This window comes from Neolamprologus brichardi, chromosome 6, assembly GCF_056152115.1.
Source record: "Neolamprologus brichardi isolate AB-2024 chromosome 6, ASM5615211v1, whole genome shotgun sequence".
NCBI classification, from domain to species: domain Eukaryota; kingdom Metazoa; phylum Chordata; class Actinopteri; order Cichliformes; family Cichlidae; genus Neolamprologus; species Neolamprologus brichardi.
This window is the reverse complement of record NC_142109.1, coordinates 4,173,860-4,189,388: the sequence shown is the minus strand read 5'-3', so window position 1 is coordinate 4,189,388 and position 15,529 is coordinate 4,173,860. Positions and strand designations below refer to the sequence as shown.

Genomic DNA, 15,529 nt, shown 5'->3' with positions numbered 1-15,529 from the left:
ACAGAAATATGCTCCATCAAGTAAATACATATTAGTAATATGATGTGAGTACTGGGTTTTGTGAGAGACTCAGCAAACAATTGTGCTAGATAATGTGAGAGAGTGCATCTGTAAAAGTGGTCGTTTTGAACGAAATGCTAGTCTGGGCATGCTAACAGCGACAGTAATAAGATGCAGATGTAAAACCTACAGTTTATGACATCACAACTTGCTCTACCAGAGGTCAACATCCATGATTATTTACTGTTTTTCTGCTGCGTTTTACTTCTTAGTGTTGTCTTTAAATGAAACTGAAACGAATAAACAGTTTCCCAGACACAGCTGAAGATGTGCTGCCATTGGGTAGTGAAACATACAATAATTTATTTTCCCAAAACTGCTAATGAAGTCAGTTTTACACTGAACTTTTAAGCAGTGGGCAAATAAAACATACACAATCATGTGACTGCCTATGGCGCCCCCCTGTGGTCAACTGAGGAAGGAGGAAAAATAACTGAGTGAATCTGCACTCTTTGATGTGTGATGTGTGCCCACAGATGTGCAAACACTTCTTTCTTCAGAGAACACAGCCTTCACAGCTGTTCTATCCCTCAGCAGATCCACACACTTGTGCAGTGGCTAAATTAAAACTGTCACAGAGGTGTTGTGTAACACTGTGATGCCTCTGAAGGGGTCGATGCAATTCGCTTTAGCTGCATTTAGTTGAGCAGACATGGAGCACACTGGACAGACATAAGTTTTCTAGCCTTCGCTGTACTCGTCTGAAAATGAAATTCAAGTTGCGGGGTGGAGGTTTGAACGCAGTCCAAGGGGTCAACTTTATTACCACACGTCTTAAATAAACCCTAAACTAAACTCATTACGCCACAGAAATGCTCCACACCTTATTCTCCAACAAAATTCAGTTGTTTGCACACATTTTATGAACATAGGGCTTTTCCTCCTTATTTCTTAGCCAAGTTTAGGCAGACTCCACGGCTGCCTTTTGAAAATAAACATGAATTCAAATAAACAATCTTAGCAGCAACTGCAGAGTCCCCAGGATGCATCTGAAGTGGGAGGAGGCCTTTGTGTGCACAGGTAAGCAGCTGCACCCCCTGAAATGCACAAACATGAGGGGCAATGCTTTTTATTACTCGTTGTCATGGAAATACAATGATAAATAGCAAGTGCTATTGTATGTTTAATATTGCAGGCTGGTGGAAAAGCATCTGGAGCTGCACTTATACACATGAGATGGACATGCACTTCTTACAGTGGAAAGAACAGGCACAATTAATATTTTTCTCCCTAACATTGAAGTGTCCCATTTCCTGTGTGTTTTTTTAATGTAAGCTCTCCCAATTGATAAAGAACACCATCTTGAAAGGTGGCTTAGCATTTGTCACAGAAAAATGTGCTCACAGTTTGAGCAGCTTCGGCTTGACGAATAAAACCCATCAGCTCCTCTCCCAGTTTCACAGGATGTCTGAAACACGCACGAACGTGTCGGTCTCCCGACTGCCGTCTGGTTATTTTAAGAGATGTGTGCAGTTCACAGAGCCTCCGGGGAGTAGCAGCGCGCTCCTCACAGTTAAAGTAAATGTAATTTTACATAATGATGGCCGTGTGGCTCTCAGAATAACACGCAGGGATGTTTCCATTTTGCAAAGTGCTTCTCAATTAAAACTCAAACATCTGCAATCCAGTGAAAGCTTTTATCAGAGGAACAAATCACAAAAGGGAAGCCAAACTGCCGTCCTCGAGACACACAGCCGAGACGCCGAGGGAGCACCTCAAAGAAGATAAACACTCAGGATGTTATTCGGTCATTTCAAGTTTAATGAAACTTATAACCACAATCAGCAATTTAAAAAAAATCTCTGGATGCCAGTAACAGAACAATTGTGTGAGTCACTTTATGCAGTTTGCTTTTTCCCTTCACTTGTTCTTCACATATAGTGTATATGACAGGAAAAGTTTACACTTTGTCACCAATGTTGCCCTTTTTTTCTTTGTAGCAGAGGCAGTAAAAACACAATGACATACTCAAACATCATGTGTGAAAAACGCGATGGCTCCAGTACTGTATTTTACACATTTACATCCAAAAATCCAAAACATACTTGTTGTAATAGCTGGTCATTCACACAGAATAAATACAAATGGGACCTTTGGCACTTTGAATATTTACTTTCATTAGCAGTTTTGAACCGAAGGTTAGTAAAAATCACTGACGTAATCGTGTTTAAACCTTTAGCCATGCTGCTCGTGTGGCTGATATTTTAACTCGTGCCATCCACCTTTTGATACTCTGAGAAGGCAACAAAAAGTGACTTAGAGCTCAATCTCCCCAGATCCTAATCCCCCAGACTCCCGTTGTCCATGCCACGATGAGTCAGAGCTGATTTGACAACACGAGGGGGTCTATGTGATATTAGGGAGGGGGTCCTAATATTGTGGCTGATTAGTGTAAATGTGTGCTAGATGGAGTTCAGCACTGATGTTAACTGCAGTTATTATAATCTGAAATAATCTACTGCTAGTACCATTAAAGCTGCATTGGGCAAAAGCCCCTCCCACCAGAGGCACACGGGTGTGTGCGCTTCATTTGGGTTAAAAACAAGACAACAGGAGTCCACCACATTCCACTTCCAACACAGAAGATTTCATTCCTCCTGTCCCTTTCCTCACTTCTCTACCCCCGTGTGTCCTGATGGCACAAAACACATCTACAGGACGTGCATGGGTCCAGTCTCTTCTCTGACTACCTGCAAGTTATAATACGCTGTACAGTTATTTTGGAGTAATGAACCAAAACCATATCACCTAACCCAGCTTTAAAAACCAGGATCGGTGGGAGTGATCATCTAATACTTCAGTTTGCACAGATCAGATTAGTTAACAATGACCAACACACTGAGTGCTGTAATTGCACAATCAGATTTGCAATCAATTCAGCACCATCACTTCATGAAACCTGTCAAGCACGTGTCTGATGTGCCGTTACATTATAATCATGTAAAAACAATTCCCAGGTTTAAGTGAAACAGTAAACGGACGCTCTGTGTTCTCTTCTTGTGCCTTTACATTCAAACGCCTCCGTGTTGTTTCAGACTGACACGTTTCCCGGTTTTTGAGCTACTTGCCCTTCTGAAGTTGGGACAAGAGCTCACATTAACTTACACAAAGCTCTGGCAGTAAAGATGCTTTCAGCCTTACCCACTCCTGCAACAGGCAAAGGCACCTGACCTCTGACCTACAAAACAAAGAGTTCATTTTCTCTGTAACTGGGTGATTAAAGCTTGAGTGAAGATATCTGGATCACACAGGATTAAAAATCAGATGCTCTGTACAAGAATAATTTCCATTTACACACAAAAAGCAAGTCGAAGCATTTACACAGCGCTGCAACACACCTCAGTGTGGGTAGTGCTGCCTGACGTGACACAAAAGAATAGAAATGAGCCTCAGGCTCCAGCAGAGGGAGCTCTAAGCCTAAATCTAGGCTGTGTGGGGACATCCTGCCCAGCAACTATTCCTCTGCTCATTAGCTGAAGCTTTTCAATAAAAAAGAGGCAGAGCCATTCGCTTGAAGCCAAGGTTTTCTCTCTTCACCCAGTGAGGGTAACAAAGCCTTAGCCAATCGTGTGCTCAAATGTCTGCGGGGGTGCGAAGGAAGGTGGCCTTTGCCTCTCTGTGGCAGATCACTATCAGAGCAGGAAATGAATCATTTGTCTGCTGAGTAAAAGAGACTCGGAATGAATCTGACAGGCAAAACCAGGATCCATAAGATCCCCCCCCCACACACACACACACAGTTCAGCAGCACTTTTTACTAAACTCTTCATCAGTGGAGGGAAAACCTGCACACCTGCCCGATGCTGAGTACTGCTAGTAAGGAGTAAGTTCCCAGCATGATTTACATCTTGGCACACAAACAAACTGCACATTTCAACATGGTATAAAAATAGATTTAAGGCAACACTGAAAATCCTCCCCCATGATACTGCTGCTGGCTTAAAACGAAGTGAACTTTAGCAGATTTGTGATTTTAACCCAACAGGAGCAGTCCTCCCCGAGTACCTTTAACTCCAATGATAACCAAAATGCATCAAAATAAAAGACATAATACCACCAGGGTCCCCCCCCCCCCCCTCCCCGTGTTAAACTGTGCTGATGAGAGACCAGCAGCGCCCTCCCCACTAGAATGGCTGAAGTGGAGTGGAGGATCCATCCTCGCTATAGCCTGCAGATCAGCTTCCCCTCAGCACGAAGAAAGGGAGTGATGGGAGGGGCTCTGTAACCGTCCAGCCATCCAGACAGGGAGGAGTCTGTGAACGGGGTCGAGAGGTCATAGACTGCTTATGTCAGAGTGCGAAGAAGAGGATGAGGACCACGATTAGGATGGCGACCAGGACACCGATGGCACACCACTGTCTCCGACCTGACAGACACAGCACAGGACATCATTGCGCTACAGTGTCGCAGAGCTTAAAACGACCTTTAGGCAGCATAAAATATGACAGTAAACACACCGCTCTTTTTTGGAAGGAACTCAAGTTATTGTCAGGCTTATTTTCTTTGTTGTTTCAGGGTCTACAGAGTCACAGTTAAAATGCACTTCTGATTACTTCTGACTGATTTAATTCATAAATCAGGCAGTGTCACTTTAACTAAATTAATTGAAGGTAAATTTTCTGTGAATGTAGAAAATATAACTGCTTGTGTGTAAACTCACTGCTGGTCATGTGAGACACTTTCTCCAGCTTCTTCAGCACAGAGTCCATGCGGGACGATGTCTGGTCCATCTCATCTCCAAAATCCCCCAACATCCTAAAAACAAAACGAGTGATACCGCGAGAACTTTAACATCAGCGTCTGCACATTGTGACCTCACAAAGGCCTGGCTGTTGCAGGGATGTGGACGAGATTATAAGAGGATCAATGAAAAGCTGCCTTTGCGATTAAAAGTCATATCATCTTAATTTGAGGCAAAACGACGGCTTTTGAGAAAGATCAAGACCAAAAGATTTGACCTTGGTCTTGATCAAACTGGACTGCGGCTCGAGTTTCAACAAATTTTGGCGATTTGTTTTAAACATTTGGATTCATTACAGGGAGTTACAGCAGGCTTTTGATAGGACATTATTATATAAATGGACAAAGCTGTAAAAAGTTTAGTGGAAGAGGTGCTTTTCGGTGATGTTGGACACACCCCAGCCTGTAATCCAGCCAGGATTTAGATCAAGTACATCAAACAAAAACCTGAACCTGGTTTAGACTGTCAGGTGCGCGTGTGTGTGTTCAAAACCCACAATCCTGAAGTGCTGCTTAACATGGATGTAAACACTGTGGGGCTACGAATACATTCAGTATTCAGTCCTAACTCAGCGGTCACACATGTGACATTTTTTATAGGCATCTTAAAAAAAAAAGAGCATATGATGACTGGGACACGACTTTATGTGTTATTGTGTTTTTTCAGCCAACCGAGGAAAAGCTCTCAAAGGTGTGCATGTGTACTCACACGGCCTGCTCATCGAGCTCGTCTCCGATCCGTCCAGACATGTCTTTGAGGACTCTGATACTGCCCGACACCAACTCCAGCTGCTCATCCTGCTCCTGCACGATCAACTACACACACACACACATACATGCACCCGTCACTTCAAAGGACAGACTTACATCTCTTTACTGAAGATTTTCCATAATCCTTCAACTAACCTGAACCTAATCCTAGCCTAAAGATCTTCACCCTTAGATGTAGATGCCAACACTTGTGGGGACACAAGAAAGACATACAGGCCATGAATGTGTTCCCGGTAAAGTTTAGTTACTTTTTATAGTTCGCTGTGTTTTAAATCACATTTCTGAGGAATGAAACTCGCAGAGAGACACAAAAACATGTTTTTTGTGTCTCAGTGAACAGTTTTTATCGAGGGTGCTTCTTTTCAGAATCTCTACACTAACAGTTTAAAGAAAAAAAATGAACCAAATCATACACTGCTACAAACCCCCGCAGTGATGTCAACGCAGAGGAGACCACATCCTCGCTGAGGTAATGAAACAAAAGGTCAAACTTTTCTTTCATTAAAAAAAAAAAGACGTGAAGAAACACTATTTCTTACTAAATACCACAACTTGACACAGGATGTGTGATCACACACTTTCATCACCAATATCAGCGCACACCGCAGGAAGTAGAAACCCACAGCTCATACTGTCTTTCACTTCACTCAGTGTGACACTTTGCAGCACGTCTCCTTCACCTCACTGCTACGCTGCAGCAGCAATCCTTATCTTTCACTCCTTCTGTGTGATCGTTTGATTAAAGCTTTCCTGTCATCTATCACATGACAAACAAACAAAATATTCTGACGGGACTTTTCATGAATCCTCGTTTTACATGTAATCATTTGTCACACAACAATATCTCCTTTAGTCCCTTCCCTTTTTTCTTCTCACGTTTCCCCCACCTGAGGCTTTTGCTTTCCTCTTTTTTGGCTCTACATCTGTTCAGCTTCAGCTGGTCTCTTACCTGCTGTTGCTCCTGCTGCTCCTGGATGTATCTGGAGTTTGCAGACACCAGATGAGCCTCCAATCCTGTCGACCTGTCCTGGCCCGATGAAGTCAGCAGAGCCTGGACAAACACAGACACGAGACTCAGCCTTTGCAGAAAATCGGGAGTGTACGTGTATGTTTGTGTGTCTGTGTGCTGTAGGAGTTTCCAGAGGAGAATTATCGTTGGAACAATAGGAGTTTGACAGCTTTTCAAAACACAAGATGGTGCAGTTATTCCTTTTCTGTGGCAGATGGAAACTGATCTGTCTGTCAGCGCTTCACGAAGCAAAGACCAAAAAATCCTGAATAGGGGCAACAACAAACGCCTCTTTGAAATGTGTTGTTTTAAAGTTACAACAAAAGCGAGGATTTCTCAGCTAATGTAGAGCAACTTTTGCAGTAGCATTGTGCTCCATTAATATAGCTCGTGCTTTATCATCAATAGAACAAAAACAAGAAATCCTCCATGATAACGGTGTCCGTGTGAACTACAGCGAGGCTCGTTTCTGAGTTATGTAAGGTGCGGCTCGTGTTGAATGAACGGGCATAAAGAACATAATAAACTGAAGTGAAGGGTCAGGTCCTCTCTCTCAAAAAACACACTCCAAGGTTATTGAAAGTAAATATGAAGCTGCAGCAGCCAAAGTTAGCAGTGGACTTACTACCAGGTTTAGGGCTGTGTGATATGACCAAAATCTCATATCCCGATATAAGAATTCTATCGTCCGATAATGATATCACAAAAATGTAACATTTTCTGTAAATTCTGTGAATCTCGGGCAGCTCGTCTTGCGGGAAGTGTTTCCAGCTGCGCATCATGTAGCTGGAGTCGAGTGTTTTAACCGATGCATGAAACGATACATTTTTAGACATAAGTTGTAACGGCCGCCGTTTTCTTTGTGAGTATTTATCACACGGCGTGCTGCGGGGAAAAGCCTGTTCTAACGTTTGAGTCTAAGGTTGATTTTTTAGCACCTGGCGGCTCTTTTTTACTTCTCATCCGTAAATAATCTGCTCTTTCACGTGATTCAGTTTATTTTGAAAAGTCTCAACAGGATCTTGAGCTTAATTGTGAAAGGTTTATGTGGAACATAAACAAGCGGACACCGTCGTTGTTGCTAACAACAACGCATAAAAACAGGCGCTTGTCCGTCCGTAGTGTGGTTATATTAAACATAAGAGAAAGAGAGAACTTTAAGAAATTAATATAGCCACTACAGTGACCATCAAAACGGTGAAAAAATATTGCCGTAAACAGTTTATTTTGCGACACCACAAAACAAACGATAGCGTAAAATGAAACGATAGACGTTTTTATATCGTCATCTGATATATATGTTATATCGAACATCCCTAACCAGGTTCATAGAAACCTTCTTACTTTCTTCAAAGAATTAGCACACATGTAAAACCAGCACATTTGTGATATTTGGACACTGGCAAATTTTGTTTCCTGTGTGTGCCTGTTCATCCTGTTTTCAAAGTTTAAGAAACTAATAGAGTAGAAAGAAAAACAGTAAGAAAAAACAGCAGGACCAGAAGAAGGAAGCAGAAAAATACTAAACCCCCCCCCCCATTTTTACACACTGAGAGAGCAGACGCCTTACATCAGTGTAACAAACTTCAGTCTTATGTTACCAAAAAGACAAATTGTGGAAACTTTTAGTAAATACACCTATGAAATTAATTTAAAAATCCCAGGTGACATTTTTCACGATTTATTTTGTGTGTTCGAAAGATTTTTTGGAGAAGTTGACCTTAGACCTTAAGGTCCAGGTCACTGAGATTTAAACTCATCTGAGATCTTTAGTAGCTGCACCTAGAGCAGGGCGATATGACCAAAAATATTTATCAAGATATACATTTGAAAATTTGCGATAACGATAAAACTGACGATAAAATTGACACTAGACAAAATGCTTTACAATTCCACAACTTTATTAGTGCAAAAAACCCCCATCAATGTATTTTCACTTAAACAAGCAGCTGTTTTTTTATGTGCATTAAAGTTATATAAAAATTTAACAGTGCAAATGCAAATTCCTTGCTGACAGTTTAACCAAAAGGCATTTCCAGTGGAAACTGGCCGACATATCCTCAGCATAACCATGTATAATATCCACAAAACTTAAAACACAATACGGTAATATTATGTTGAAGCACAGTACGTATCACTCCGCGAGGCTCCTGCCTACGATAGCCGTAATGCTCCGACAATCCATCAAGCGGTGCGGCTTCGTAGCTTAGCAAAGTCGTACTAAAACATTTGACAGATTTTCGAGCACCGTGTAACACATAAAATCGTTTCAAGGTCAGTAAACACAACCAGAATTCATACATAAGGCACACGGGATTATAAGGGGCACTGTCGACTTTCAGGAAAATCAAAGGATTGATTTTAAGTGTTCAGTATTTTCCAAACAACACAGTAATAACGACGGCCCGCTAGCATGCTCTACCAAAAATCGTGCTTAGTTGTGTATCTGACGGACAAAAGCTAAACCAGTTCCACACCACTGAAGTTGCAGTACTTTTACGAACCAATTCTGGTTCATCCGTTTCATTTAACGATCCACTTTCGCTCTTCTCATTCTGCGTCGCCGCCATGTGCGTATGTAAACAAAGGCACTGCGCATGCGCGTTTTACACATATTCTATCGCGATATTTCATTTTCCTATCGTTACCCAAAATTACACCGGTATTACCGTGAACGGTATGATATAGCCCAGCCCTAGCTGCACCTATGACATGAAGTTCAAAATCCTACATCACCTCATTCTCGAGTTATTGAATTCTCAAACCTGGGAGTTCGGGCCAAGCACCTGCTCACCCAGCGGGGTGACAATACCCCATCAGCCTTTTACGGCTGAGGGGTAAAAACTGAGGTGAGAAAGTAAACGGAAATGCAATGTAAGATTCAGACAATCACAATAGCTTAGTCATATTTCTAGGGAAGTGTAGCTCAGATTACACGACCAGATTTTTACCTGGTCCTGTGCACGACAGGTGAAAACAGATGGTGTAGATGTAGAAGTACGCTAATTTGGAGTTCCACAATTCAGACCCTGTACCTCAAATTGCATTTTACCCAGTAGTGTGGATATATATATATATATATATATATATATACACATATATATATATACACACATATATATATACACACATATATATATACACACATATATATATACACACATATATATATATATATATATATATATATATATATATATATATATATATATATATATATATATTATGTGTACACAGTGTGTGTGTTTTGTTTCATGTTTACATCTTCACCAACCTGTCTGTTCTTCTTCTCTGCCTGAGCCACAGCAGAAGGGCTGGACAACTGATCCTTCATGTCCTATACAGACACACACACAAAAAGCAAAACACAAATAATTACACCTCTCATTTCACAATTTGTCCCAATAGCAGCAGAAAGCTCCTTTTAAAGGCTGCCTCAGTGCAGACATGTTCATTAATGAGATTTTCTGTGCTGCTCCAGAATCGCTGTCAGGCAAATCGAAACGTCAGAAAGTCTTTTGTTCCTTCACAGCGCAGCTCTTCTGTTTGGCTCCGGTGACTCAGTTCTCCAGGCCTATTTTAAGAATGCCACCTTTGCCGTTAAGTCGTGTTAAAAACTGACTCATGTTTTCCATTGTGCCTACAGCTTGGACACTGATTTAAATTAATTAAAAGTCAGGAGCTCAACAGCTGCAGCGCGGTTAAATATGTCGACAGGTAGAAACTGTGTATGTGGTTACAATAGAAACAGGGGAAATGAAAAAACAAGTGTTGCTCGGCTTTGGGAGCTGCTGCTTTGACTAATGTTTGACTTTGCCTCTACTTTATTGGCAACACTGGAGCTGCAAAGACAGCGGCGGCCTTCCAGGGAAGCAGCTGTCTGTGCTCCATCAAGAACACTTGTAGCTACTGGAAACCGATTTCAAAATAAAACATTATACCCTCAGCGTAGGGCTAAAGCTTGTTAATTAAAATCAAATAAGAATAGCTTGTTTTTAATTATTACTATAATACTAGATGAAAAATATTCTTTTGAAAAAGGCTTCTGATGGATCTGGGAGTACTACGACTTCTGAACCATTTATGAGATAAGGTCTAGATCACCTGACGCCAAGTAGTTTTTGGAAAACCCCACTGAATGATTACTCTGTTCAAAATAAGTGTTTGTTAGTCACACTGTGTTTGTACGTTGCAGAAGATTAGAGCACAACTTATGAGTCATCAAAGCAAAGAAAATACTGGTAAATCTAGTTTCTCATTTTCATTTACTTTATGTTTAGGCAAGAGTGAACAATACTCTGAAATTACAAAATGTACTTATTTGTAATGATCAGAGACAGCTCATGTCCACCTTTTCTCACTTTATACTGAATTATACAAAACTGTTTTTGTAAATTTGGACAGTAAACTACGTGGCTCAAAAAAATTACATCAGAGCTCAACGAGAAAAAGAAAAACCTTGCTGGATGTGGGTTTATACTGATACTGGGTATCATGTTAGGAATGAAAAAACGCCCCATCGTTTGATGGAAATAAAAATGATCAACCTTCAAAGGGCTGAATTCAAAGACGTTCTGACAAACCATCACTAACCCACCAGCAAACCGATCATGCGGAACGACGTTACAGGCAGCGTAATGTTCTCCTTCTTCTTCTCCAGACTGCTTCACGTCTGTCACGTGTACTCAGGGTGAAATGCACAGGGTGGAGTTGCCAGTTCTGGTCTTTTAAGGCAAATGCCAATCAGGCTCCACAGTGCTGGGCAGAGAGCACAGGACCCACTAGACCACATCCTGCACCAGGCCACCCTCATGATTGCTTGGTCAGAGATATTCACACCAGTAGCCTGTTGGAGGTCATTGGAAGCTCTGGCAGTGATAATCCTGTCCCTCCTTCCACAAAGGAGCAGATACTGGTTCTGCTAATGTGTTACGGACCTTCTACATTCCTGTCCAACTCTCCTAGAGTAACTGCCTGTTTCCTGGACACCACGTCTCCACCACGTTCGTCAAACTGTGCTGGGAGACAGCAGAACGTCTGGCAATTTCAATGGCTCATATTAATGTACCATCCTGGAGGAGCTGGACTATCTGTGCAACCTCTGCAGTGTCCAGGCTCACCTCATACTTCCAGTAATGACACTAACCGCTAAAAAATCTCAGTGTCCTCCACCTGTGATACCAGTCCTGTTTTGGGGGTTGTCTCATTGTTGCCCCTCTAGTGCAGCTGTTGTTAACTTCATGAACATCAAAGCAGCTGAAACTGATTAACAACCCCGCTGCTACTTAACTGACCAGATCAATACCCCACAAGTTTAAATGAGTTGATGCTGTGCTCTGATTAAAGTGTTCCTTTCATTTTTGTGAGCAGTGTAACATGTTGGATACTAAATGTTTTGTATTCAAGGGTAAATGCAGAGTGATTTTTGACAAAACTCCAGATTATCATGTTTAAGCAGATATCACTTTATCAGGTACACCTTTGAGACTTAAAGCAACCGTATCAAAAAGCTGCTATAAATTAAGAAGAGGACAACTATGTTGTTCCATCTACAATCTGCAATGTTTTATTCATGTCATTCACAAATGTTTATTGAGCACACAACAAAAAACAACAAAAAAAAAAAAGACCACAGGACTTGATATCTGAATATATAAGAGTGTGGAAACAGGAAAAAAAATGAATTCAGGTTGAAGTTACCTGGACAGACTTCCTGGTTCGCTCCACAAAATCTTTCCTCTCCTGAAGTTCATTATCACCCAGTCTGAACTTCCCTGGATTTGACTCCACGATGCCTGAACCAGTCAAGGACCCACAAACAAAATGGCTCAATCAGTGCTACACCTCTTGTGTAGTGATACATGGTACTTAACGCAAACCTTGTGGAGAATTTCACAAATGCAAAGATGGCACCAAAATCAGATGTGACGGCTGATTCATACATGAATGTTCAGATGACCAGTGTCTAGAGACAGCTTTGGTATGACTGCTGTGCAATTACACCTGCTTTTAGAAGGACTTGTGTTATGGTGCTGACCAGGTATTGCATTAAATTTCAGGTATTCTGACAACCTCTTGATTCCCTGGATTCATTTCACACTTATTAATCCGTCTCCATCAGTGATGACAAAAAACCCCACAAGAAGTTCATGCATTTAATAAAAGCTTGCCTTCTCTTCTTTTCCATCAGCAGTGTTTCCTGATATGTTCCTAAGTGCTGACAGCGACTTTTTAAATACTTCTATGGTAAATTATTATGTAACTAAAACGGTTCCAGTTTAGGAGATTAATCTGATTAAGCAGGACGGAAACAGGAAGACAGTGTGCACAAAGAGCCTGTTTGTTTTAAAAATACTGCTCATCATATGATGACAGTGGCATTGTGGGGCATTGGGAAGCCATTTGTTCATGCTTCAAGGATACTGATGGTTTCACTGAGGTCCTCTAGGTCCCAGTCTATGGCCCTCAGACAGTTTCTCAGTTCGTTGGCGCTCCAGTCTAGTTCATCTCGACTCACCTGAAACAAACAGACGGAAACTCAAATAAACCTGCAAATACTTTTTTTAAACACATTTCACACTGAATGACGCGACTTAATCTTAAATTACATCCACTGCCTGAAGCAGTACATTAAAAGAAATGCATTGAGTATAAATGTTAGAGACATCCCTAAAAAACATTTTACATATTTGTATCATCAACAGATGTTTTGCTTCTTTTTTATCCCAGTGGTTCCCAAATGGTGTGTCCACTCCAGGTATGGCTTTATATTGATTGTCAACCAAACTTTTTCACTATAACTGCATAAAAATTAACGAATAGCATTTATTTTTATATTTATATTTACTATATTACTATAGTGTTTCATTTGCTAAGGGGACTTAACTAATGCTTACACAGTGCCAAACAAGCTAAACAGGAACTTGTAATATCCTCCCAGAGAGACGCTTTGCCTACTTTTAAAGAGCACAGGATCTAACGCTTAGTCAGGTATATTTGTTTGATTGAGTTAAAGTGTCTTATATAACCTGGATGGATGAATAGCAATATAGTAGTTTAGCTGAAGGTAAAACAGAAATACTGTGGTTGAACTTTTGTTCAGTCGGCCTTGTGCACAAAGAGTTTGAGGACAACTGTTGTAGTGCCTGCAGATTCTAGTTAAAATTACATTTAACCCTCCTGTTATGTTGGCTTCCAGGAACACCAATTATGCTCCTGGGTTAATTTGACCCAGGGCAAATTTACTCATCCAAAAGTGTCAGAATTGGCATTGATTATTTTACAATTTTGTTTTTGGCCAGAGGGGCCGATGGTGCGATATGGCAACCTCGCTTCTGTCAGTCTGCCCCAGGGCAGCTGTGGCTACAACTGTAGCTGCCTCCACCAGTGTATGAATGTGAGAGTGAATGAATAGTGGAACTGTAAAGCGCTTTTAGGGCCCCGAAAAGCGCTATATAAATGCAATCCATTATTATTATTATTCTTTTATAATTTTGATTTTTCTCGTTTTCTGAAGTCATGCAGATGACATCTCTTCTGTTCTGGGTCAATCTGACCCGCAACATAGCAGGAGGGTTAAAATGCTAAAAAACAAACAAAAAAACTACTACTTTGAAAAAAACTTTAAAAAACAAAAGCAGAGAAAACATTTTTATAGTCGAATCAATAAGAATGAGTAATAATTTTATTCCGCAGAAATAAATTGGGTTAAAGGCGGGGGTTTAAGGGTTATTTTAATGCAATACTTGTCCAAACATTTATGGAAAAAAATTGGACATGTGCATACCAGTTCCCCTTAATTCCTATGAAATATTTAAGTGTCCAAGATACCTTAAGGCCCTGCAAAACTTTGGGCAGTATACACATCCTATTAAAAACACTGCAAGAAAATAAACCTCACACAAACAGCAGTGAATTAGATGCCATGATAACTCGATAAACGCAGGATTATTTCCAGTTACAATATTTAAAACTATAATGGACACCTGATGACCCTGATAAGTTGTGTGCCATCCTGACAGCATGTTTGTACCACGTGAGTCAGCCCACGAGGCTCACCTGTGTCCCCTCCTGCAACAGCTCCTCCCATCTATCAAACAGGCCCCGAGCTCGAGACAGGGCCTTCTGCACCTCCCTGAACAAAAACACACAACAGGAACATTATCAGCGCGGAAAATCATAGCCAGTTGACTTCGCCCTTTAATCATTTAAAGTACAGGGGTGTTTTCCGACCTGAGCACTGCAGCTACGCCCCTCAGTTAAACAAAACAAACCCCAGTTCCCATGCTTCCTAACTTCGCAACGACTTTAAAGTGCCTGACCACAGCCAGTCCCACAGCTGGCCCGGTGTTTTCACTGACAGCCAAGTGGGGTGTGGGTAGAAACGGATTTCAGTGAGTGCTGAGTGCGTCGCTCTGATTTAAAAAAACAAACTCACTGAGCCCCTCTGCGCAGCTGCTACAGTAGCACTAATGCTAACTAGCTAGAGCTAGCTGCTAGGCTAACTTCTCTGTTATAACTTTGCTTTGAGGGGAAAAATAGCAACACCCCCGCGTAACTAACACTCAACGCGCTAAAAGCTGTAGTTAGTTTATAACAACGCGAACTTTCACGTCTCATTTAGTTTTCATTTCTCACCCCTTCACAACGAAAAATGGGTCTTCTACCGACATGTTTCCTTCCTCTTCACACCTAGCGCATGCGCACGTCACTGGTAGCGCACAGACGTAAAAAAGACGGGGAGGGGAGGTGGAGAGTTGGGGGTGGTATGGTAGTTATATAACTCAGCTCAGTAACAGCTATGCAGGCGCTGTCCGAGCCTCTATTTGCTGCGACTTCGTCACAAGCATAAACACAAAGGACAAGAATAAAACAGTTATAAACAAACAGGTAGATAAAACAGGTATGGGAGCTGGACATAGTATATATTATTTGATTGATTTAAGTACA

General features: G+C 41.3%; 1 protein-coding gene across 1 annotated transcript; it reads right to left on the bottom strand.

The window, feature by feature from the left end:
- Nucleotides 1-1,800: 1,800 nt before the first annotated feature.
- On the bottom strand, nucleotides 1,801-15,291 carry stx10 (syntaxin 10). The gene is made up of 9 exons (XM_006808940.2): nucleotides 15,218-15,291; nucleotides 14,639-14,714; nucleotides 13,004-13,097; nucleotides 12,281-12,375; nucleotides 9,855-9,917; nucleotides 6,521-6,622; nucleotides 5,510-5,616; nucleotides 4,721-4,815; nucleotides 1,801-4,426 (listed from the first exon to the last, which is right to left on the bottom strand). Exons 1-9 carry the CDS (start codon nucleotides 15,250-15,252, stop codon nucleotides 4,350-4,352), a joined length of 744 nt encoding a protein of 247 aa, XP_006809003.1. The 5' UTR covers nucleotides 15,253-15,291; the 3' UTR covers nucleotides 1,801-4,349.
- Between the last annotated feature and the right edge of the window lie 238 nt (nucleotides 15,292-15,529).